Genomic DNA, 27,023 nt, shown 5'->3' with positions numbered 1-27,023 from the left:
GGACATCAGTTTATTCTTGACAATGTAGGCTGTATTGGCTCCTTTGTACCCTGTTCCTTGCAGTCATGAAGTAGTGCTGGCAACTTTGTTTCCACAATGACATTGCATAAGTGATTTCTGAGTGACCAACAAAATATTCACAAGGACAGTATGTTACTTGGGAAGGGATCTTGGCAATTATGGTATTATTGTTCGTTGGTGCGACATTGCCATTCAGTAGTAATGGTGGTCAGAGCTGTGGTGAGTATTTTAGTATCGTGCAAAGAGTGCTATTGAATTGAGTTAAGTTGAAGTAAGATTGAGTTTTAATATTACCCTCTGGGTAACTTGATTTCATCACCTAATCTAAAAGCAGATTGTCCTCCAGTTGATTTTCTTTTATCCCATTGAAAGCAGTTTGCTGGCAATTACTAAAGGTGAAAATGACCCCCTGTATATATTCTATTATTATTTCTGCTATAAATCAACTCATTATATATGACCTTGCTTTACTGAATTGTGAATTAGGCTGATAAACAATGTGATAAGAGCATGTAATCATCTTTAGTTCTTTGCTCAAAAGTGGTCTGACCCACAGCTTGGGTCAAGGAAGCAGCTCCGGAATCTGACCGAACTTGTTCTGGGAGTGAACCTTGTGCTGTTGGCACCGATCATATCCACACTGGCAGTTCTGCCAGCTGAGCTAATTGTTGCCTCAAGAAGGGTAGAGCTACTGTGGCAACATGCCCTTCTACATAAATAAAAGCATAGTACTGAGAAATCTCAGCAGGTCTGGCACCATTTGTGTTAGTTCTGAAGAAGTCATACTGGAGTCAAAATGTTAACTCTGGTTCTTTCTCCACAGATGCTGCCAGGCCTGCTGAGTATTTTCCGGCATTTCCTGTTTTTATTTCTGATCTCCAGTATCTGTAGCATTTTTTACAGCATTTTTATATGTATGTTGTATTCTGGAGCTATGGATATGAAAGCACAGATTAGAAGCAGGAGTAAAAACAATGACTGCAGATGCTGGAAACCAGATTCTGGATCAGTGGGGTTGGAAGAGCACAGCAATTCAGGCAGCATCCGAGGAGCTTAGAAATCGACGTTTCGGGCAAAAGCCCTTCATCAGGAATAAAGGCAGAGAACCTGAAGCGTGGAGAGATAAGCTAGAGGAGGATAGAGGTGGGGATAGAGTAGCATAGAGTACAATAGGTCAGTGGGGGAGGAGATGAAGGTGATAGGTCAGGGAAGAGAGGGTGGAGTGGATAGGTGGAAAAGGAGCTGGGCAGGTTGGACAAATCAAGGGGACAGTTTTGCTGGAGGTTAGAAACTAGGATGAGATGGGGGAAGGGGAAATGGGGAAGCTGTTGAAATCCACATTGATGCCCTGGGGTTGAAGTGTTCCGAGGCGGAAGATGAGGCGTTCTTCCTCCAGGCATTTGGTGGTGAGGGAGCGGCGGTGGAGGAGGCCCAGCACCTCCATATCCTCAGCAGAGTGGGAGGGGGAGTTGAAATGTTGAGCCATTGGGTGGTTTGGTTGATTGGTGCGGGTGTCTCGGAGATGTTCCCTAAAGCGCTCTGCTAGGAGGCGCCCAGTCTCCCCAATGTAGAGGAGACCTCATCGGGAGCAACGGATACAATAAATGATATTAGTGGATGTGCAGGTAAAACTTTGGATGTGGAAGGCTCCTTTAGGGCCTTTGGATGGAGGTGAGGGAGGAGGTGTGGGCACAGGTTTTACACTTCCTGCGGTGGCAGGGGAAAGTGCCAGGATGGGAGGGTGGGTCGTAGGGGGGCGTGGACCTGACCAGGTAGTCACGGAGGGAACGGTCTTTGCGGAAGGCGGAGAGGGGTGGGGAGGGAAATATATCCCTGGTGGTGGGGTCTGTTTGGAGGTGGCGGAAATGTCGGCGGATGATTTGGTTTATGCGAAGGTTGGTAGGGTGGAAGGTGGGCACCAGGGGCGTTCTGCCCTTGTTGTGGTTGGAGGGGTTGGGTCTGAGGGCGGAGGTGCGGGATGTGGACGAGATGCGTTGGAGGGCATCTTTAACTACGTGGGAAGGGAAATTGCGGTCTCTAAAGAAGGAGGCCATCTGGTGTGTTCTATGGTGGAACTGCTCCTCCTGGGAGCAGATACAGCGGAGGCGGAGGAATTGGGAATATGGGATGGCATTTTTGCAAGAGATAGGGTGGGAAGAGGTGTAATCCAGGTAGCTGTGGGAGTCGGTGGGTTTGTAAAAAATATCACCTCTTCCTACCGCCCCCTTGACCATGACCCCACCCTCCATCACCAAACCTTCCACCTTCCACCCTACCAACCTTCGCATAAACCAAATCATCCGCCGACATTTCCGCCACCTCCAAACAGACCCCACCACCAGGGATATATTTCCCTCCCCACCCCTCTCTGCCTTCCGCAAAGACCGTTCCCTCCGTGACTACCTGGTCAGGTCCACGCCCCCCTACGACCCACCCTCCCATCCTGGCACTTTCCCCTGCCACCGCAGGAACTGTAAAACCTGTGCCCACACCTCCTCCCTCACCTCCATCCAAGGCCCTAAAGGAGCCTTCCACATCCAAAGTTTTACCTGCACATCCACTAATATCATTTATTGTATCCGTACCTCCCGATGCGGTCTCCTCTACATTGGGGAGACTGGGCGCCTCCTAGCAGAGCGCTTTAGGGAACATCTCCGAGACACCCGCACCAATCAACCAAACCGCCCAGTGGCTCAACATTTCAACTCCCCCTCCCACTCTGCCGAGAATATGGAGGTGCTGGGCCTCCTCCACCGCCGCTCCCTCACCACCAGACGCCTGGAGGAAGAACGCCTCATCTTCCGCCTCGGAACACTTCAACCCCAGGGCATCAATGTGGATTTCAACAGCTTCCCCATTTCCCCTTCCCCCAACTCATCCTAGTTACTAACCTCCAGCAAAACTGTCCCCTTGACTTGTCCGACCTGCCCAGCTCCTTTTCCACCTATCCACTTCACCCTCTCCTCCCTGACCTATCACCTTCATCTCCTCCCCCACTGACCTATTGTACTCTATGCTACTCTATCCCCACCCCCACCCTCCTCTAGCTTATCTCTCCACGCTTCAGGCTCTCTGCCTTTATTCCTGATGAAGCGCTTTTGCCCGAAACGTCGATTTCGAAGCTCCTCGGATGCTGCCTGAATTGCTGTGCTCTTCCAGCACCACTGATCCAGAATTAGAAGCAGGAGTAGGCTATTAAACCATGGCTGATCTGGTTGTGATCTCAACTCCACTTTCATGTCAACCACTGGTGTTGTTTGAGTTCCTTGTTTATCAAGAAGCTGTCTACATCTGCCTTACAAGTATTCAATGAACTTGTCTCCACCCTTCTCTGGTGAAGAGAACTTCACAGACTAATAATCCTCTGAGAGAAAAATATCCTTCTGATCTCCATCCTAGATGGGAAGCTCATTATTTCAATACTGAGTTTGCTAGTTCTAGTCTCTCCCTCAAGGGGAAATATCCTTTCAGCATCTACCCAGTCAAGTCTGCTCAGGATCTCAAGTTTCAATAAGTTCTCTTCTCTTTTTTTTTAATCACCTTTTACTGGAGCAATTGTCGAAAATGAACTACTGACCAAATACTTTGTTTGTAGGCAACTTAGACTTTAAACTACAGTTAGGAACATTCCCTTTTTATATTTCTCTCACTCGAAAGAATTACACTCCAATAGCAAGCACTCCATAATTGTTCCCAGCTTTCAGTGGTTTAGAAAATAGATCATAGATCTGTAGTACAGGAATGGTTCACAATGCTGTGGTGAGCATAACACCAAATTAAACTAATCCCTTCTGCCTGCCCTTGGTCCATATCCCCCGATTCCTTGCATATTCATGTGCTTATCTAAAAGTCCCTTAAATGCCACTATCATATCTGCCTCCACTACCACCTCTGGCAGCGTGTTCCAGACTTTAACCACACTCTGTAAAAAGACTTGCCCCTCAAATCTCCTTTGAATTTTCTCCCTCTCACCCTAAATGCACATCTCCTAGTTTTAGCTATTTCACCTCTGGAGGAAAAAGATACTGACCATCAAACCTCTCTGTGCATCTCATAATTTTATAGACTTATAACGATTCTCCCCTCAGGCTGTGCCGTTTCAGAGAAAATAACTTGAGATTTTCTAGCCTCTCCTTCATGACTAATATGTTGCTTTTCTATTGTACTGCCAAAGCGGACAAGCTCATATTTACAAAGATTATGCTCCGTCTTCCAATTTTTATGTCTAATCAATAATCTTGCTTCAGCCTTTTGTAAACTCCATATGTTCTTGCTTTCCTACTATCTTTTTCTTGGTAACAAAACATGATCATGCAGTCCCAGAGGACCCCAGGGCTGCTTTCTCATTAGAGAGAGGCGACTGGTGTTGATTTAAACTGAGCGTCACCATTCCTCAGGTGAGAGACAAGTTTGAGAAACAGGGCCTTCATGGTAACCTCAGCCTGCGCAGGAATTGAACCCGTACTGTTGGCTTCATTTTGCATTGTAAACCAGCTGTCCAGACAACTGAGTTAACCAACCAGAACCAATTACCACAGGTGTGTGTTGAAATGATTTACAAACTGGCACTCGGTATGTTTGACCATGTTCTTAATGCATTTCCCACAGTCAAGTAGTTCTAAAATGGTACTTTAACCATCAGTTTTTGGTTCAAGATGCCCATTGCCCCTCAAGGGCGGCACGGTGGCACATGGTTAGCACTGCTGCCTCATACCACCAGAGACCTGGGTTCAATTCCCACCTGAGGCAACTGTCTGTGTGGAGTTTGCACATTCTCCCCGTGTCTGCGTGGGTTTCCTCCAGGTGCTCTGGTTTCCTCCCAAAAATGTGGGAGGTTAGTTGAATTGGCCATGCTAAATTCACCTAATAGTAGAACATAGAACATAGAAAAATACAGCGCAGTACAGGCCCTTTGGCCCTCGATGTTACGCCGATCCAAGCCCACCTAACCTACACTAGCCCACTATCCTCCATATGCCTATCCAATGCTCGTTTAAATGCCCATAAAGAGGGAGAGTCCACCACTGCTACTGGCAGGGCATTCCATGAACTCACGACTCGCTGAGGAAAGAATCTACCCCTAACATCTGTCCTATACATACCACTCAATTTAAAGCTATGCCCCCTCGTAATAGCTGACTCCATACGTGGAAAAAAGTTCTCATGGTCAACCCTATCTAAACCACTAATCATCTTGTACACCTTTATCAAGTCACCCCTAAACCTTCTTTTCTCCAATGAAAACAGCCCCAAGTGCCTCAGCCTTTCCTCATACGATCTTCCTACCATACCAGGCAACATCCTGGTAAACCTCCTCTGCACCCGTTCCAGTGCCTCCACATCCTTCCTATAGTATGGCGACCAAAACAGCACACAATACTCCAGATGCGGCCGCACCAGAGTCTTATGCAACTGCAACATGACCTCAGGACTCCGGAACTCAATTCCTCTACCAATAAAAGCCAGTACGCCATATGCCTTCTTCACCGCACTATTTACCTGGGTGGCAACTTTCAGAGATCTGTGTACATGGACACCAAGATCCCTCTGCTCATCCACACTACCAAGTATCCGACCATTAGCCCAGTACCCCATCTTTTTGTTACTCTCACCAAAGTGAATCACCTCACGCTTACCTACATTGACCTCCATTTGCCACCTTTCTGCCCAGCTCTGCAGCTTATCTATATCCCGCTGTAACCTGACACATCCTTCCTCACTGTCAACAACTCCACCAATTTTCGTATCATCTGCAAACTTGCTCACCCAACCTTCTAGCCCCTCCTCCAGGTCATTTATAAAAATGAAAAACAGCAATGGTCCCAAAACAGATCCTTGCGGAACACCGCTAGTAACTCCACTTCAAGATGAACCTTTACCATCAACTACTACCCTCTGTCTTCTTCCAGCCAGCCAATTCCTAATCCAAACCTCCAACTCACCCTCAATGCCATACCTCCGTATTTTTTGAAGTAGCCTACCATGGGGAACCTTATCAACGCCTTACTAAAATCCATATACACCACATCTACTGCTTTACCCTTGTCTACCTCCTTAGTCACCTTCTCAAAGAATTCAATAAGGTTTGTGAGGCACGACCAGCCCTTCACAAAACCATGCTGACTATCCTTGATCATATTATTCCTATCCAGATGTTCATAAATCCTATCCCTTACAATTCTCTCTAAGACTTTACCCACAACAGAAGTGAGACTCACCGGCCTATAGTTACTAGGGTTATCCCTACTCCCCTTCTTGAACAAGGGAGCCACATTTGCTGTCCTCCAGTCTTCTGGCACTATTCCTGTAGACTATGAGGACATAAAAATCAAGACCAATGGCTCTGCAATCTCCTCCCTTGCTTCCCAGAGAATCCTAGGATGAATGCCATCAGGCCCAGGGGACTTATCTATTTTCACCCTTTCCAGAATTTCCAACACCTCTTCCCTACATACCTCAAAGCCATCCGTTCTACTTAATTGTGACTCAATATTCACATCGGCAACAATGTTGTGTTCCTGAGTGAATACTGACGAAAAGTATTCATTCAGTGTCTCCTCTTCAGCTTCCACACGCAACTTCCCACTACTATCCTTGACTGGACCTATTCCTACCCTAGTCATTCTTTTATTCCTGACATACCTATAGAAAGCCTTTAGGTTTTCCCTAATCCTACCAACTAAGGACTTTTCATGTCCCCTCCTTGCTGCTCTTAGCTCTCTCTTCAGATCCTTCCTGGCTACCTTATAACTCTCAATCGCCCCAATTGAACCTTCGCTTCATCTTTACATAGGCCGCCCTCTTCCATTTAACAAGGGATTCCAATTCCTTCTTAAACCACGGCTCCCACACATGACCCTTTCCTCCCTGCCTGACAGGTACATACTTATTAAGGACACTCAATAGTTGCTCCTTGAACAAGCTCCACATATCAATTGTGCCTATGCCTTGAAGCCTACTTTTCTAGGCCACGCATCCTAAGTCATGCCTCACCGCATAATAATTTCCCTGCCCCCATCTATAACTCTTGCCCTGCAGTGCACACACTTATCCCTCTCCATCACTAGAGTAAAAGTCACTGAATTGTGGTCACTGTCCCCAAAGTGCTCACCTACCTCCAATTCTAACACCTGGCCTGGTTCGTTACCCAGAACCAAATCCAGTATGGCCTCACCTCTTGTTGGCCTGTCTACATATTGTGTCAGGAAACCCTCCTGCACACATTGGACAAACACCGACCCATCTAATGAACTCGAGCTTAAGCTTTCCCAGTCAATATCTGGAAACTTCAAGTCCACCATAGCAACCACCCTATTACTTTCACTCTTCTCCTGAATCATCCTCGCAATCCTTTCTTCCACATCTCTAGGACTATTAGGAGGCCTGTAGAAAACTCCTAACAGAGTGACCTCACCTTTCCTGTTCCTAACCTCAGCCCAAACTATCTCAAATGGCGAGTCTTCATCCATCGTCCTTTCCACCGCTGTAATACTATCTTTGACAAGCAATGCCACACCTCCCCCTCTTTTACCCCCACCTCTGACCCTACTAAAACATTTAAACCTTGGAACCTGCAACAGACAATCCTGTCCCTGTTCTACCCATGTCTCCGTAATAGCCACAACATCGAAATCCCAGGTACCAACCCACGCTGCAAGTTCACCTACCTTAAATCGTATACTACTTGCATTGAAGTATACACACTTCAAGCCACTTTCCTGTTTACAGGCACCCTCCTTTGAGATTGATGCCATGTTCCTAACCTCCCTACACTCCAGGTCCTGCACCCTAAAGCTACAGTCTAGGTTCCTATGCCCCTGCAGAGTTAGTTTAAACCCCCCCAAGAGCACTAGCAAACCTCCCACCAAGGATACTGATGCCCCTCAGGTTCAGGTGTAGACTATCTTTTTTATAGAGGTCCCACCTTCCCCAGAAAGAACCCCAGTTATCCAGATACCGGAATCCCTCCCTCCTGCACCATCCCTGTAGCCACGCATTTAACTGTTCTCTCTCCCTATTCCTCGACTCTCTATCACGTGGCACGGGTAACAAACCAGAGACAACAACTCTGTTTGTTCTAACTCTGAGCTTCCAACCTAGCTCCCTGAAAGCCTGCCTAACATCCTCAGCCGCCCTCCTACCTATGTCGTTGGTGCCACTGTGGACCACGACTTCGGGCTGCTCCCCCTCCCCCTTAAGGACCCGGAAAACACGATCAGAGACGTCACGGACCCTTGCACCTGGGAGGCAACATACCAAACGTGAGTCTCTCTCGCCCCCACAGAACCGCCTATCTGTGCCCCGAACTATCGAGTCCCCAATAACTATTGCTCTGCTCTTCTCCACCCTTCCCTTCTGAGCAACGGGGACAGGTACCGTGCCAGAGGCCTGAACCCCATTGCTTACCTCTGGTAAGTCTTCCCCCTCACAAGTATCCAAAACGGTATACTTGTTCTTGAGGGGAACGGCCGCAGGGGGTCCCTGCACTGGCTGCTTCCTCCCAGTCCCCCTCACTGTCACCCATCTGTCTGCAATCTTTGGAGTTACTACTTCCCTCAAGCTCCGATCTATGACCCCCTCTGCCTCCCGAATGATCCTAAGTTCATCCAACTCCAGCTCCAGTTTCCTAACACGGTGAAGCGATAAATGTAGGGGAATGGGTCTGGGTGAGTTGCTCTTTGGAGGGTTGTTGTGGACTTGTTGGGCTGAAGGGCCTGTTTCCACACTGTAAGTAATCTAATCTAATCTAATTTAATCTAATCTAAAACCTCCTCAAAGATATATATATTAAAACATGCAAAATTACAATATTCAGTCCATATAACTAGGATTTTCAGTTTTGTAACTCCTATAAATGAGGCAGCAGCAATTTAGAGTAGAGACTGGTGATGCTAAGCTCTAGGAAACATCAAATGTAGGCCTAAAATTTGAATCATACAGTAGAGAAGAGGCTCTTCAGCCCACCAAGTACACTACAACCAACACCAGACCGATAATCTTCAATGTTGTGAGATTGTGTTCTTCCATGTACTTTTAAAGTATTGTTTTGTGTGCCAAAATTTGTAATGTGATATTTTTGCTTTCATTTCAGGACTGTACCTCTGCTCTTCTGACAATAAGTGTGAGGAGTGCACGGACGTTCTTGTTCCATCTGATATGTTGCCTTTATTGATTCCTTCCTTCCACTAGCTCATTTGGTTCAACTTTCTCTGATGTTCTAAATTCTGTCCTAGCTCAAAGTTGCAACATTCTCAAGTTTCACCAGCTAAATATTAGGAAAAATGAAGCCATTGTTTGTGGCTCTTGCTTCAAATGCTGTTCCCTAGCGACTCACTCCATCTCTTTCCCTGACAATTGTCAGAGATTAATTCTGTTTGTTCACAACTGTGGTGTCACCTTTGACAAAGAGATGAACTTCCAACCTTATATTCATGCCAACACAAAAATACCTTATTCTCCCTCTGTGCCATCATTTGAATTTACCCTCTCTCAGCTCATTTTCTGAAACTCTCATTCATGCCTTTATGACCTTAAGACTTAATGAATGCACTGCCTTCTGGCTGCCCTCCAGTATTCAATCCTTTGTAAACATAAGGCCATACAAAACTCTGCTGTCTTTGTCTGAACTTGCACTAAGTCCCCTTCATTTATGTTTCCCTGTGTTTATCGACCTACATTGGCTTCCAATCAGGAAATATTTTGATTTAAAATATTAATCCTTGTTGTGGACTCACTTCTCCCTCTGTCCATACCATCAATGCTCTAAAATATCTCTGCTGCATTAATTCTGGCCTTTTGAGAGTCTCTGATTTTAATTGTTCCACCAACGGTGTGCAGACTTAAGTTGCCTTACTAGTCTCCTCTTCTTAAAAAAAAGTTTGCCTCCTTGACTTGTACTTTTGCTCCTCTAAGTTAATGGCATTAATCTTCTGAGGAGTGTTAACTATTCAGGTAGGTGTGATGCACTTCTCCCAATATCTCTGTTGCTGAGAGGTGAAGACATTCTCACAGGGTCTCAGACAACAGGAGAATTGCCCTTTGAAATTGTAAACTTCTCGAGGGTTTCCACAATGTTTGCATATTGAAACATGAATATACAAAGAAGGAGCAGGAGTAGGCAATTCAGCCTCTCAAGCTGCTTTCCCGTTTAATGAGTTTATGGCTGATCTGATGAAGTCTGAATTCCTGCCTACCACTGATAACCTTTCATCTTCTTACTTAACAAGAATCTATCTGTCTCTGCCTTCTGTTTCTATTTCCGCCATCTTTTCAGGAAGACCGTTCCAAAGACTCATAACGTTCTGATCTCTGCCTGATCTCTCTTTTAAATAGGCGACCCTGATTTTAAAGACCCCAAGCTTCCAGATTCTCCCAGAAATGGAAACATCCTCTCTGTATCCACCCTGTCAAAACCCCGCAGGATGTTGTATCTTTCAATTAAGTCACTGTTTACCTTCCTAAACCTTAGAGGATATAAATCTAGCCTGTCCAACTTTTCCTCATAAGACAACCCCATCATTCCAGGCATTAGTCTGGTGAACCTTCTTAGAATTGTTTCCAATGCATTTGTATCCTTCCTTAAATAAAGTTATCAATATTGTGCACAGTTTTCCAAATGTCTCACCAGTGCCCTGTAAAATAGAAGCAATAATCTTCCTACTTTTGTATTCAATTTACTTTACAAGAAATGATGCATTCTATTTGCTTTCCTAATTACTTGCAGTACAGATATATTAATCTTGTGTTATTAATGCTTAAGGACACTCAAATGCTCTGCAATTTTGTGCCATTTAGGTATTTTGCTGATATATTTTATTTTTTCCTGGCAAAAGTAGACAATTCCTCATTTTAGTGCATTATACTCAATTTTTCAGACCTTTGCCTACTCAGATAATCTATTCTTCATTTCTGACATGCATATTCTTTTGTATGTCCAGTCTCTGAAAATCCAGAGACTGGGAAATTTGGATAAGTATCTTCTCATGTTGTTTGGGTTTTTTATTTTTGTAAGTATATTGGACTGTCACTTTGAGTCCGATACTGAATGGCAAATTGGTAAAATTGGAGGCGGACACCAGAGTGGCGTTTTTATTGATACCTGAAAGTGCGTACCAGAAGCAGTTGAGACACATTGCGATGCAACCCACAAAGGTTGTACTAAGAATGTACAATGATGAAGTGGTACCTTTTAAGGGATTGTATCAATGTGACTATTCAGTTATACTGTCAGTCTGAGGATTTGTCCTCTCATGTTAAAAGAAATTTTCCAGCTTTATTAGGAAGAATTTAGTTGCAGAAAATCAAATTCAACTGCGCTGAAGTAAATTGCTTGTCAGATTCTGAGACTGATCTATCACAAATCTAAAGAAATATGCCATTGTCCTCCGAAGGAATCTGGGAGGCATAAGAAAAAATTCTGTCAAATTGAAAATCAAGGATGAAAAATCAAGTAGAATGTTGCAAGGCTAGATCAGTCCTTTTTGCAATCAGATTATAGACTTGTGGCAGATTTAGAGAGGCTGGTCAAGATGGGAATCCTTGAAACCATTAATGTGAGTTTTTTGGCCACATTTATCATACCAGTGACGAAGAAAGATGGATTGGTATCCAACTGTGATGATCTTAAGGTCTGTATTAATCTGGTACTATGTGCTGAACTGTACCCTTTGTCCTTAGTCAGTGACCTATATGCTGGACTAGCTGGATGTCAGGCTTAACTAAGAACAATTTTACTGAAAAGCTATCCCTAAATGAATGTAGATCCTGAGTCACAGAAATATTTCACAATTGTAATACATAAATGATTAAACAATTACAAGAGATTTGCATTTTGATTCACATCTACATCTGAGTTATTCCAATATGTCATGGATTAGATTTTAAATGGAGTGGAAGAAGTCCAGTGTTCCCTAGGCAATTCTTTACTCAGAAGGAGAATCGAGAAAAGAGCATCTCCACAATTTAGATGCTACTCTGCAGAGACTTGAAGGTTATGGCCAAAGAGTGAGGAAAGTCATAAATTATTGTAAATATTGTAAATGTCTTCATTGGGAATAATGTTGTGTATTTGTGTAAGTATGTTGAATAGTCACTTTGAGTCTGATCGTGTAACATCATGAGACATGATGTGCCAGTTGAGAGGTAAACAGCTTAGTGTAACTCTTCAATAAAGTTTCTGCACTTATTAAACATTCCAGCTTCTTATCCTTCATGAAACACCACAGTTATGTCATATAACTTTGTTCTATAGTGCTGCAATGAATTGTCTTGAGATATTTTAGGATGTTCAATGAACTATAGTTAAAAATCACACATCACCTGATTATAGTCCAACAGGTTTACTTGGAAGTACAAACTTTCAGAGCGCTTCTCCTGACAAAGGAGCAGTGCTCTGAAGGCTTGTATTTCCAAATAGACCTGTTGGACTGTAACCTGGTGTTGTGTGCTTTTTAAATTTGTCCAACACTGGCACCTCCACACAATGAACTACAGTCATTCCTCTGTATCCTTGAGGGTTCATTTCCTGAGAACCTCCACAAATTATGAAATTCACAAGTGCAGAGCTCATTAGAAAGAGGTTAAAATCATTGAAAATATAGTGGATGTGTAGTTTTTGCTTGTGGATGTTGATATTTGTTTTTTTTTGGTGCAGATATGCAAATCTGTGGTTTCGGGGATATAGAGGATTTACTGTGTATTAAATCACCTTTTTTATTAATTAAACCAAAAGAAGTTCTACTGCCTTCTATCTTTCCACTTTGTTGCAAATTTTGAGACCAAGATATTTGATGCCTTTGTCATGTAAACAAGTTTTACACTACTTGGGAAAGAAAGGATTATTGCATGTGATGCTTTTGATTCAGAGTTCTGCAAATGTAACATATTCATTTATGTGATGTCTCACCACCTTCTCATCATTGTAGAAGACGCTTACTACAGTGCATATTAATGTATCACAATCTGTGATATAATTTTATTGTGTTTATCCTTACTGATTGAAAATGGGAAGTACAATGGTAATTAATCGAAATATAGAAGGTAGGAGCAGACAGTTTGGTGCCTCAAGCCTGCTGTGCCATTTAGTATGATCGTGGCCACTATTTTGTGCTATAATCTAATTTAATGTGGAATATTCAGTTTCAATGGTTATAAAATCAAACCGTATCAAAAACCGTTTCATCTGATTTCCTCGCCCTAGGAGTATAAAATTCATGTAGTATAAGGTATTATTATATTATTCATATGAAAAATTTAAGATACAGTGGCCAACCATTGTGTGTGTTTACAGTTCTCCCTTATCTGTTTATTACATTGTGTATGACATTAAGCCACTAAGTTAATTATGTTGCTCTTAGGTTTCAATCTCGCCCTGTCTTAGATCACACACCTTATGAATGGAGAAGTTAAGACTTCAGAGTGTTAAAATGGACTCAAGCTTATCTTTTTGCTTTTGTTCCAGTATGTGGATGTGACTTAGCCGAGGGTGGATTTTTTGTGAGGCAAGAGGAATACATCTGTACTTCTGACTATCAGAGACTGTATGGAACAAGCTGCTTCAGCTGTAATGAATTTATAGAAGGTGAAGTGGTTTCAGCTCTGGGAAAAACTTACCATCCAAAGTGTTTTGTCTGTGCTGTTTGCAGGTAAGGAAATATATTTTTTTTCAGAATGATAGTAATGTAAGACCTAAAAAGGAATAGGGCTTAAAAATGTGTTGCTGGAAAAGCGCAGCAGGTCAGACAGCATCAAAGGAACATGAGAATCGACGTTTCGGGCATAAGCCCTTCTTCAGGAATAAGGAGGGTGTGCCAAGCAGGCTAAGATAAAAGGTAGGGAGGAGGGACTTGGAGGGGCGTTGGGAATACGACAGGTGGAAGGAGGTTAAGGTGAGGGTGATAGGCCGGAGAGGGGGTGGGGGCTGAGAGGTCGGGAAGAAGATTGCAGGTCAAGAAGGCGGTGCTGAGTCTGAGGGTTGGGACTGAGAAAAGGTGGGGGGAGGGGAAATGAGAAAGCTGGAGAAATCTGCATTAACCCCTTGTGGTTGGATGGTTCCTAGGCAGAAGATGAGGGGCTCTTCCTCCAGCCGTCGTGTTGCCATGGTCTGGCGATGGAGGAGGCCAAGGACCTGCATGTCCTTGGCGGAGTGGGAGGGGGAATTAAAGTGTTCAGCCACGGGGCGGTTCGGTTGGATGGTGTGGGTGTCCCAGACGTGTTCTCTGAAACGTTCCGCAAGTAGGCAGCCTGTCTCCCCTTTGTATAGGAGGCTACATTGGATGCAGGGAATGCAGTAAATGATGTGTGTGGAGGTGCAGGTGAATTTCTGATGGATATGGAAGGATCCTTTGGGGCCTTGGAGGGAAGTGAGAGGGGAGGTGTGGGCGCAAGTTTTGCATTTCTTGTAGTTGCAGGGGAAGGTTACATTGGGGAGACAGGCCGCCTACTTGCGTAACCTTTCAGAGAATACCTCTGGGTCACCTGCACCAACCAACCGAACCGCCCCGTGGCTGAACACTTTAACTCCCCCTCCCACTCCGCCAAGGACATGCAGGTCCTTGGCCGCCTCCATCGCCAGACCATGGCAACATGACGCCTGGAGGAAGAGCGCCTCATCTTCTGCCTATGAACCCTCCAGCCACAAGGGATGAATGCAGATTACTCCAGCTTTCTCATTTCCCCTCCCCCCACCGTTTTCTCAGTCCTAACCCTCAGACTCAGCACCGCCTTCTTGACCTGCAATCTTCTTCCCGACCTCTCAGCCCCCACCTCCTCTCCAGCCTATCACCCTTACCTTAACCTCCTTCCACCTATTGTATTCCCAACGCCCCTCCTCAAGTCCCTTTTCCCTACCTTTTATCTTAGCCTGCTTGGCACACCCTCCTCATTCCTGAAGAAGGGCTTATGCCCGAAACGTCGATTCTCCTGTTCCTTTGATGCTGCCTGACCTGCTGCGCTTTTCCAGCAACACATTTTTAAGCTCTGATCTCCAGCACTTTCTCCTAAAAAGGAACAGGGTCAGTTTCTAATTATTAAAGCCCCATAAAAACGGTTGAATGGTACAACTTAGCATATGTATTGAGCTACACTCATCCAGCATCTCTGCTAGTAATCTTACAGATGTTTGTGGAGACAAGGAAGGTTGTACAATTTTATAGCATTTGGGGGGGTAGGAACAAATCTGGGAATATCTAACCTTAACTAAAGTCCACATGAGCACACTAGAGTAAGTTGGTAAGGGGGCTGTTAGAGATACCTTTGTGACGTTACTACCTGGAACCCTTCTACTCCACAGTTACCTAAAACTCCGATCAATCCAAAACTGGGCCAGTACCTCAGGAAAAACAAATCTGGTTAAAATGGCCCAGCAGAACAACAAAATGGAAAAAGAAATTCAAACACTGAGAGTGCTCCTGGTATTTAACATCAGGCAGAGCTGCATGTTGGCTTTATGTTTAACAGCTGCCCAAAACTTAAATATTAATGATTCTAATATATTGATTACATATAGTGGATAACTTTAAAAAGGCATTTAGTAATCAAAATTGTACTTTAATGAGTATAGGGTAAAGTAATCAAGCAAGGGCCTGAATTGAGCTCCCATTGGTACAAATGGTCTGATTCGCTACCTTTCCAACCACGAGCTGGATGGCCAGGATGGTGGAGATTAAAAGACAATATCACTAAAATTGGCTACTTTGGGCTAGGCCATGAGCGAAAGCTGGGAACTATATTTAGAATTAAATGAGTTTTTTTATATATAAAGGGGTAATAACAGCAATAAAACAACATCTTATAAGTTAGTACTGTTAGCTACATTTGAACTTTGAGCACCCTAAGTGTTACATCAGCAGAAGTGACTGGCGAGGAACCTTGTACACCATAAAGTCTGTTTGAGGCATAGGAAGAGTGTAGAGAGTATAAATGCATTCATGTGTATAGGTTTGAGGAAGATCTATGATGGACAGTTTCTGTTTGTTCAACAAGAATGAAACATAAACAATGTATATGTACCCAGGGCTATAAAGGTTGAAGGGTTCATGTGGGACAGAATCGGGAAGAGTCAGATTGAATATCACATAGAATTCTGTTTAGTCAAAGCCTGACATGCTTTCAGGTTGTTTGAACAAACATAAAATTAATGAGCATACCTGCGTCCTCTTCTGGCCTATGCAGGACAACAGCCAAATGGTAGAAGTGGTCTTGCTGGATGTACCTGTCTATCATTCACTAAACCCTGAAGAAGACCGCAGGCACAGAAATACTAACCAAATCTTTTCCCCTATTCCTGGTCCTAGCCTAGTTTCCATTGGACATGTGCAAATTATAATGTTGAAGGCTGCCAGAACAACACAACTATAATCTTTTAATTGTTACAATATGGTCTTGAAATCTTAGATTTGCACCAATGTTTAACACAATATGCATTTGCTTTAATGATATTGCATCTGTATATACAGTTAATTTTAATTCAGGAAAAATATAAATTCATGAAAATTTACCCAGACTTCGCACAAATTTTTATAGATATCCTATTGCATGTTCGTGGTATATAAAAGTAAATATCACAAATCAGCTGGTAATGCAAGGGAATATTTTGGAGTGTTACTCAAGGTCATTTTTTCTTTTGTGTATCATTGATTTTGGTGTTTTACCATTCTTGTTTATGTCACATTAAGAATTAAGACAGTTTACATCATAAATATGTCAGATTTTATATCAAAGCATAGATATGTCACTGAAAAATGAATAAATATAATTAATAGTCAATAATAGGTCATGTCTAATTATCATCAAACATTGATAACAAATCTATAATCTTCTGCTAGTTATTTGTCTCATTTGATTCACTGTTTAGAATTTATTTTGCTTGTGTTTTTTGTGGTTGCTAAGCAACGTTCTAGCTCCTGAAATGTTGTAACAATGTACACAAAGCTGAGAGCTCCAAACTCTGCATGGTCATGTTAGTCATTTTTCTTATCATGATTTTTATACAAATATTTGTGTTTGTCGTAGTGATGGTCTGAAGAAAATGTAAGAGGTTGCTTTCTCATAGTGATCATCAGTAGAAGAAGTCTGAAATCAGGTCAGAGGTGAAATGTTGTTCCTGGCTCTGGATACTTCCTATAAGCACCAGTATTCATGAGATACTTGTCAGTTGTGCCTGGGCTTTAAAAGCGGCACCAGTAATTTCATGAGGTCCAGCCACTGGTGAAAACCATTTCTGGGGCAAGAGGAAAGTTAGGACAAGCAGAGTGCCATAATAATACAGCTGATGAGTTGAATTTCAGAGATTAGCATCAGAAGACTCAATGGGGCTCATGGAGAGCAACTCTCCAAGAAAGTCACTAAAACTGACACTTGGCTGATTTCAGCCCCATATTTTTTCAAAAGCAAAAAAAAGTGGGTGCTGAGAAACTGAAATAACAAGGAAATTCTGGAAATTCTCAGCAGGTCAGGCAGCTTCTCGTACAAGATTATCGACCCAAAACATTAACTCCATTACTTCTCCACTAGATGCTGCCTGAACAGTTATGTATTTGAAAAACATAGAACGTAGAAAAGTACAGACAGAACAGGCCCTTTGGCCCACGATGTTGTGCTGAGGTTTAATCTTAATGTATAATATAGTAACTTATCCTACGCGCCCCTCAACTCACTGTTATTCATGTGCATGTCCAGCAGTTGCTTAAATATCCCCAATGACTCTGCTTCCACCACCACAGCTGGCAACGCATTCCATGCATTCACAACTCTGTGTAAAGAACCTTCCTCTGACCGTCTCCTTTATATCTTCCTCCTAATATCTTCAAACTATAACTCCTTGTACCAGTCAATCCTGCCCTGGGCAAAAGTCTCTGGCTATTGACTCTATCTATGCCACTCATTATTTTGTATACCTCGATCAGGTCTCCTCTCTTCCTCCTCCTCTCCAGAGATAAAAATCCGAGCTTATTCACCCTTTCTTCATAAGGCAGGCCCTCCAGTCCAGGCAGCATCCGTAAACATTCTTTGCACCCCTCTCCAAAGCTTCTGTATTTTTCCTATAGTCGGGCGACTAGAACTGGACACAATATTCTAAGTGTGGTCTCACCAGGGACTTGTAGAGCTGCAGCAAAACCTCGATTGCCCTGTTAATGAAACCAAAACACCTTATGTTTTCTTAATAACCCTATCCACTTGGGTGGCAACTTTGAGGGATCTATATACTTGCACACCCAGATCTCTCTGTTCCTCCATGGTGCCACGAATCCTGTCTTTAATCCTATAATCAGCATTCAAGTTCGACCTTCCAAAATGCATCACTTTACATCTATCCAGGTTGAACTCCATCTGCCATTTCTCAGCCCAGCTCTGCATCCCGTCTGTGTCATGCTGCAGCCTGCAGTAGCCCTCTATAATATCGACGACGCCTCCAACCTTTGTGTCATCTGCAAATTTACTAACCCACCCCTCAACCTCCTCATCCAAGTCACTTATAAAAACTATAAAGAGCAGAAGCCCAAGAACAGAGCCCTGCGGGACTCCACTCAACACTGACCTCCAGGCAGAATGCTTTCCATCTACAACCACTCTCTGCCTTCTGTCAGCCAACCAATTCTGAATCCAGATAGCCAAATCTCCCTGTATCCCATACTTCCTGACTTTATGAATGAGCCTACCATGGCGAACCTTATCAAATGCCTTGCTAAAGTCCATATACACCATATCCACTGCTCGACCTTCGTTGACCTGTCTCGTCACCTCCTCAAAGAACTCAATAAGATTTGTGAGGCATGACCTGCCCCTCACATAGCCATGCTGACTGCCTTTAATCACACTATACTTTGCCAAATAGTCATAATTCCTATCCCTCAGAATTCTTTCCAAAACTTTGCTGACCACAGATGTAAGATGGACTGGTCTGTAATTGCCAAGGATTTCCCTATTACCCTTCTTGAAAAGAGGAACAACATTCACCTTCTTCCAATCCTCCGGTACGACTCCTGTGAAGAGTAAGGAGGCAAATATCCTCACCAGCGGCTTAGCAACCTCCTTTCTTGCATCCAGGAGCAGCCTAGGATAAATCTGGTCTGGCCCTGAGGACTTATCAATCTTAATATTTTCCAAAATTTCCAGCACATCAACTTCATCAATCTTGATCCGGTTAAGACTGTATCCCAGCTCCTCAAAGTTTTCATTTACAACAAGTTCCCTTTACTTGTGAAAACCGAAGCAAAAAACTCATTTAGGGCTTCACCTATCTGCTCAGACTCCACGCACAAGTTCCTTCTGCTATCCCTGATCAGCCCTACCTTCTCCCTGATCATTCTCTTTTTCCCCATGTATGAGTAAAATGCCTTTGGATTCGCCCTAATCCTTCCTGCCAAGCCTTTTTCGTGCCCCCTCCTGGCTCTCCACAGTCCATTTCTGAGTTCCTTTCTAGCAAGCCTGTAATCCTCTAAAGCTGTGCTAGATCCTTGCTGCCTCCACCTTACATAAGCTGCCTCCTTCCTTTTGACGAGAAGTTCCTCTGTTCTTGTCATCCAAGGTTCCTTAATCTTACTCCTTCTTTCTTGTTTCAGAGGAACAAATTTGTGCATCACTCGCAACAACTGCTCCTTAAATAATCTCCATATATCTGCTGTGCCCTTTCTGTGGAACAATTGCTCCCAGTCTGTACTTCCCAACTCCTGTCTGATAGCGTCATAATTTGTTTTTCCCCAATTTTCTATTTCATTATCATATTTGTTATCTGCTTCGGATATCTCTCCCTTTTCTACTTAATTTACTGCAAAGACTGTACTTAAATATTGGCAACAACTTGTTATTATATTTCAACTCCATGCCCCCCACATGCTGAGAGATGAGTTGGCATGTGCCACTTTAGATTGCCTCATTGAGAGTTTTGAAGATTTAAGGGACCAAGGTGAAGGCCCAAGTCATATACTTACACTAGCAAGTTACAAACAGTACAGAAGAAATTAATTAGGAGGCACTAAAATTAGATTTTAAAAATATGTAGATTGTAGATTGCCATACCACTGGGAACAAAGTGACGTAGTTTCACTAACTTAAGATTCTGGGAATTAGAGAGTTCAAGTGTAAGAATTGAATGATAGAATACCATTCTTCTCTGGCTGTTTATCTGGCACAAGAGGGATAATATTAATTCTATATTAGCCTGAACAGAGAAAGTCAGGCCGAATCTGGTAATGTCAGCTGAGGTGGCATTATTCCAGAGGTGGCTAAGGAAGAATTTAGTAGGAAATAGGTTAGGCCCGATTGTGTTGAAAATATCTTGCTCTAGCAATCTTCAAGCCAATCCTGGGTCCACCTCTAAACTCTTGCCAGTTTCCAATCTTTGGTGTATGGACTGAAATCCCGAGGTAGCCTGGGAAATTTGTCTGACGTGCTTTTTGAAAAGAGAATGGGTAGACAACTTAGCCACTTCCCCAAACACAACTTCTCATAAAAGTGGAATTCGAGCAACATTGTGGTTAATCCCACTTTCTAGTTTTCTGTTTGGAGATTGACTGCACTTGCATAAAGCTGGATTGTAATTTCAGATCCATATAATTTTACAGCATAGGAAAAAAACTTAACTACATTCTCTTAGAATTATCTGCTTAATTCAATTCTCCTATTATTTTCCCATGCCCTTTTAAGTTTTTCCTTTACAAAACTTTATCCATTTCTCAAAGTCTGTTTTAGATTTATGCCCAATTAGTGCAATGCTCTGTACTCTAAAATGTTTTTCATATAAAAACAAATTCTCCAAATTCCTCCATTGATTTTTCTTGGTAATCTTACATTGGTGCCATTCTGTTTATTGGCGCTCAGAGGTGCGGAAACAGTCTTTCCATATTTAGTTTGTGACATCCCTTTATTTTGAACATCTTTGAGCTCTTTTTTTAGTCTTACATTTTTGATTAGTGCCTGGTTTCTCTGGACTCTTCTCTTATTTAAAGACTCGCAACAGGTTATGTCTACATGTGCAGGAAGAGTTTCTGCAGTGCTTCTGCCAAAACTACAGTGGATGGAAGGTGGGACCTCCTTCAAGGAAGAAGTTTCCACTTCATGTGTTCTTGATATGTAGTATGTATTGTGCAGATTATTATTAGACGGAGGTAATTTTAACTTGTGGCAGCTTGATGCCTCAATATGTTGATTCATTTATATAAACTCTAAAGATTTGGACATCTTTTGTCAAGCTAGGTTCCAATATTGCACCCTTGTCTGATTGGAGAATCAGACACAGAAGACTTGGACATTGAGAGTGTCATAAATCAAGTTTAATGTCCAGATTTAAAACCAGTCATTTTGAACATTGAGCAACTGGACACAATTGCCTCCATCCTTAACCGTGTGGTAATGTGCATGTGAAATGAACTGGTGCAAAATCTACCTCCTTGATGGTGTGAAGATTTGCCAGTCCAAATAAAATGTAACTGGTCATGTTAACTAGGAGTGAGTAGGTCTTCTGGACTGGCTTAAGATTCCCTAAGCAGGTTGTAGAGGAATTTTTCTGTTTTTTTGTAATCCTAATTGATGCAAGTTTTATTGTTGTCCCTTTCATTAAGAGATTGCCTGGCTTGCAGACATGGTGCAGTGTGTATTCTGAGATGCACATGATATTGTGTCTTCCAAGGTTCAACTGGCTGAGGATAGACAGTATTGATGACTGTTAGTAACTCCTAACTAGTCTCTAGCAGCTGTCGTTATTTTGGCAGGTGTGCCTTTCCTGGCACTGATAGGTAATTTTGTTTCTTGTTGTTTGTCAAGTTACAATACTGAAATATTTGACTTATACTCAAAATGGGCATGAGTTTAGCAGTCACTCCACCTGTCCATTCATGCTTCCAAAAGAGGGTGAGCAAAATTTGTACTTTTATTTTACTTATAAAAAAGCTGCCAGTGAACTGCATACAATAAACACCCAGCAGGTTGGATTTGAGAATGGGAAAGGTAGCAATATCAGAGTGCCTTGAATGGGCTTGTAGCTGGCTAGAGTTCATTAGGGTTATGGTTGGTTCCATGTCTGGGTGGTAAGGCAGATTGGCACGTACCCTAAACTATGAGGTTGCAGATATTGATGGAATTCAATTGTGCTGGTGCTGATGCCGATGCTACTCCATAATGTCTCAAAGATACCCAGTTTTGAGTTACTGGATCGATCCTTAATCTCTCCCATTTAACAGAGTGAGAGTGCCATGCAAAACAAATGATGTTCTCTTTGCTAAGACATGGCTTTACCTCCTTAACAATTGGTGTTTACTGCTCCTGTCATTGCCATGGATAGATGCATCTGTGACAGGCATGTTCATGAGAACAAAATATACTGTGTAATTTCTTTTTTCAAAGTTTGTTCGTGGGATGTGGGTATTGTTGGCTAGACCAGCACTTGACCATCTGAATTGCTCTAGAGAAGTTGGTACTGAATTGCCGCCTTGAACTACTGAAGTCCTTGGAGCATGGGGGTACCCATAGAAACTCTCTGGATTTTGACCAGTGACTGTGAAGAATTGTGTTGTAGTTTCAAGTCAGGAGTGTGAGACTTGGAGGGGAGCTTGCAGGTGATAGCGTTGACTTGTTTCTGCTGCTTTTGTCCTTCTATTTAGTAGATGTTGTGATTTGGAAATTATTGTTGGAAGAATCTTGGTGAATTCCTGCAGTGCATCTTGTAAATGGGGTACTACCATGTGTTGGTGGTGAACGGAGTGAATGTTAAAGGTGGTAAATAGAGTTAAAATCAAGTAGGCTGCTTTGTTCTGGATGGTTTTGAGCATCTAGAGTGTTGTTGGGAGCTACAACAATCAGGCAAGTGGGTAGTATTCAATCACATTCCTGATCTATCCCAGAGTTCTCAGTTGGCTGGATAGCAGGTATGTAATGGACAGCAGAGTAATGTCAACAGCGAGGAATCAATCACCACATCGGTTGAGGTTACCATGAAGAGCTCTCCTTCTCAACCTGTCACCTCAGATGTGATGACCCTCAGATTAAAACACTACTAGTTGTTTCACACTGTAATGGAAGAGCAACCCTATGGTCTTGTAGAACAATGGCAACTTTACCTTTTACCTTCTACAAAATTACGAGAAATAGATTTACTCTGGTTTTTCAAAAGCAATATACGGTGGATTCTGGGAATCTGAAATAAAAAGTAGTAGTTCTGGTAATGTTCCCAATCATGGATGATATAGAGAAGTACTAATTCATCAGCTAAGTGAGGTAAGTAGTCATCAACTGGAGGTTTTTTTGCTATGTTCAATCTAAAACAGTGAGACATCTCGTAATGCTGAGCCAGTGTGACCACATTCCACCCCTGCTCTCCTCTACCTTGCTCTCCTCTACTATACCACAATCTTTAGTAGGTTCATCAGTAAGAAAATCTGTATTTATATTCTTTTTAGCGCAATAAACTGTACTCACGGCACTTCAAGTGAGTATTAGGGGAAAAAAAAACTGACAACAGGCTACCAAATTAAATTTTCAGACAGAAGTGTTAATTGGCTTTAAGAATTGACTTAAGGGAGGAGACAGTGAGAGAGGAAATGAATTTCAGAACTTAGGCCCAAAACAGCTGAAAGCACAAGAAGGCTGTAAGGGAGTGGTAAAAATCAGGGATGTGCAAGAGATCAGAATGAGAAAACAAAGGGATCTTGGAGGCTGAGGGAAATTACTAAGATAGGGGAGGGCGAGGCTATTTGTAAACAAGACTAATAATTGCAAAATTGATTGATTTTTGGGTTGTATTAACAGACTTAGTACAAATTCAAGAAGCCTTTCTGATACTTTACTACCATTGGCATATCACTTGAGAGTTATAGAAGGACCAGAAAAATTAAAGGCCATTCAGCTTATCATGATTGGGCTGATTCTTTCCAAGATCAATCCAATTTACTCTCATTCCCATGCTCTATCTCTGTTGTTTGCAACTGTTTCCTATCCAACCATTTACATAATTCCATTGAATTCAGATTATAACCCGCTGCACAAGGGAACTCTTGGTAACTATAGTTTAAAAACCCAATGTCAGATTTCATGTATACAGTGATAGTATTGAGTTCTACCCCACTACCTTTCATCAATGGATATCATGCATATGTGAAACAGTAGTAGAGAGCGTGGTGCTGGAAAATCCTGATGAAGGGCTTATGCCTGAAATGTTGATTCTCTTACTCCTCAAATGTTGCCTGACCTGCTGTGCTTTTCCAGCAACACACTCTCAACTCTGATCTCTAGCATCTGCGGTCTCAGTGTGTGAAACAGGAGTGGATCATGGTGAGATCCTGCAGACCTGCAGAACTAGCAATGAGAGAATGGGAAGAGAAAAAGTTACAAGAGGTCCTCTGGCTATGTCTAAATAAATGAAAAATAAGAAGACGACGAGCTGTCCCATTCACTTGAACTATGGAAGAAAAGTGTTGGATGAGGCTAGTGTGGTCAGCCATATGAAAGTTTGTGTAGAGCTATCTCTTTTGAACCAATGTCTTTCTGGTGTCAAACAGCTAGTCCAACATCCAGTGCTGAATTATACAAATTTTCATCCGATGGATCACTGAAACAGTTGACACTATTGTTTCCAGCTTACATTCATTTTCATTCTCTAGCCACTACTTCCATATGAAGCTGAACCTGATTCTAGAAATTCTTGGCATTCTATTTGACGAAGAGCTGAACTCTGGCCTTCATATCCCCCATTCTGAAAAAACTGTCGATCTGCTTCTTAGTGATGCCTCCTATTTCAGTCTATCTACTGCACAAACTTGTATTATGTATACTGTACCTCCAGACGTGGATATTTCAATACTTCCCTTAACTGCCCTCCCATTGCCCCAACTCCATTAGTTCAAGCTCATCCAAACTTCTGCCTGTATTCCAACTTGCATGGTACTCCACACTGATAAACGCCTTGTGGAGGAAATGGACAGAGTCCCTCACACCTATAAACAGTTTGGTTTAGCCATCAGCGTCAGGAATTCAAATATCATAGTCCTTAAGAGTAAGGTACAAGGACAGGTCATTCTTTTGATCAAAAATGTACCTAATTCAGCCTTGAATATATTCTATGACCCAACCTTGAATAACCTATAGGGACAGAATGACAGAGAATAATGACCATCTCAGAGAAATGAATTCTCCCCATCTCAGTTTTAAATGGAAGACCCATTTTTAACCCCTCTGTTCCCTACCTCTCAACACCGACAAGTGGAACTATCTCCTGAGCATTCATCCTGTCTAGTCCCCTCAGGATCTTGCATATTTCTATAAGAAAATTTTGTAATCTTCAGTAGATATTGGTCCAATCTGTTCATTGCTTCCCTTATAAGGTAGTTCCTTCACCCCAGAAATCCGTGAATGGCTTTCAATGATACATGTCCTTTCATAAATGATGACACCAAACTATATGCCATACTCCAGATACAACCTAATTAAGGCCTTATATACCATACCCCAGATGCAACCTAACTAAGGTCTTGTACATTTGCGGCAATGCTTTGCTACTTAATTTCAATTCCTCTTGCAATAAAGACTGACATTCTATTTGCATTCCTAATTAATTTACCTGTACCTGCATATTAACCTTATGTGAATCATGTACCAAGACACTCAGATCCACCTGTACGGAGTTCTGCAGTCTTTCTTCATTCAAATAATAAACTGATTTTCCTTTTTAGAACAATTTTTAGTTATTCAGGAGATGTGGGTTTCATAGGCTGGTCCAGCAAGTAGGTCCATCCCTATTTGCTCTTCTACTTGTAACTGTTTCTGGCTAGCTTTATTTCATACTCTCCTTGTTTTTCTCTTATTATGTTCTTCGCCATTCTTTACAATCTGAACAACTTTCTTTGCCCCAGAATTGACAGCCATGTCTTCAGCCATCCAATCCCTAAGCTAAGGAATTCCTTTCCCAAACTCTCTGCCTATTTACTGCTGTACCTTCTCTTCCTTTAAAACACTACTTAAGTTGTACCTATTTGACCAAGGTTTTTGTCGTCTAAAATCTCCAACTTCGACTCAGTATAAATCTTCATCTAATTAAATTTGTGTAAATTGCCATGAGATGTTTAATTATGTTAAAAACGCTATCTAAATCCAAGTTATTGCTGAAGTTGTTGCTCATCAGAAAGTTGTCAGCAAACAAGCAGCAATTGAGTGATACAAAATTAGTGCAGAGTTTTTGAGAGTTTGTAGAGGAGTCATGTGCCATCCACTATTAAGCAATAAATAGGTGAGGAGAAGACATATCCTAAGACCATGTGGATCACTGAGCTAATGAGGGGTGGCTAGAATGACCTGCAGTTGGTAAAGGTGCTCTGGCTATGACCAGATAGGTGAGAATGGAAGAAAGTTTGGGCAGACTTAATGAGCTCGACAATGGAGAAAAATTATAATAGGAATTATGGTGTGATCAGTTATAATCGAAATTCGTGAGGTTAAAAAGATTTGAAGATGCCGGTGTTGGATTGGGGTATACAAAGTTAAAAATCACGCAACACCAGGTTATAGTCCAACAGGTTTAATTGGAAGCGCCCTAGCTTTTGGAATGTCACCTGATGAAGGAGTGACGCTCCGAAAGCTAGTGTGCTTCCAATTAAACCTGTTTGACTATAACCTGGTGTGTGATTTTTAAGGTTAAAAAGAGCAAGAGAATAGTGTGATGAGCATTATTACGAAACATTTAATTTTGGTTTGGGACATCTCAAAGCCACAGAGGGGCCATTTCAAATGGGTTGGAGAACATTGAATTATTGAGGATTACAGGAATAACAAATGCAACATTCCTGGTAATTACTATTCATACTATAAGCAAGAAAAAGTATTGTAGGTGCCAGCACTTATAAAGGAAACCTGTACCTATTTGTGCATATTTTTGTTATTCGCATTAAAATTAAAGCTGCGATAATTGAGCTAATTTTCTCACCCCACTTACAGCGAATAGGTCTGCACTGAAACACAGATATGTGAGCAGTAGTCATATCTAACATACTTACCCCTGAAATTTCACAAGGTTACCCTCA

General features: G+C 42.3%; 1 protein-coding gene across 1 annotated transcript in view; it reads left to right on the top strand.

Annotated features, from left to right (window-relative positions):
* Positions 1–27,023, top strand: part of ablim2 (actin binding LIM protein family, member 2) — a 332,680-nt gene that overhangs the window by 46,009 nt on the left and 259,648 nt on the right. The window contains exon 3 of the mRNA XM_043698357.2: positions 13,481–13,664. Within this exon, the coding sequence (XP_043554292.2) occupies positions 13,481–13,664 (184 nt within the window). The remainder of the gene's footprint in view (positions 1–13,480; positions 13,665–27,023) is intronic.

This window comes from Chiloscyllium plagiosum, unplaced genomic scaffold (assembly GCF_037043375.1).
Source record: "Chiloscyllium plagiosum isolate Xiang-an unplaced genomic scaffold, Cpla_swu_hap1 HiC_scaffold_1, whole genome shotgun sequence".
In the NCBI taxonomy this organism is placed as follows: Eukaryota; Metazoa; Chordata; class Chondrichthyes; order Orectolobiformes; family Hemiscylliidae; genus Chiloscyllium; species Chiloscyllium plagiosum.
The sequence above is the reverse complement of the archived record's forward strand: the minus strand, read 5'-3'. Positions and strand labels throughout refer to the sequence as shown.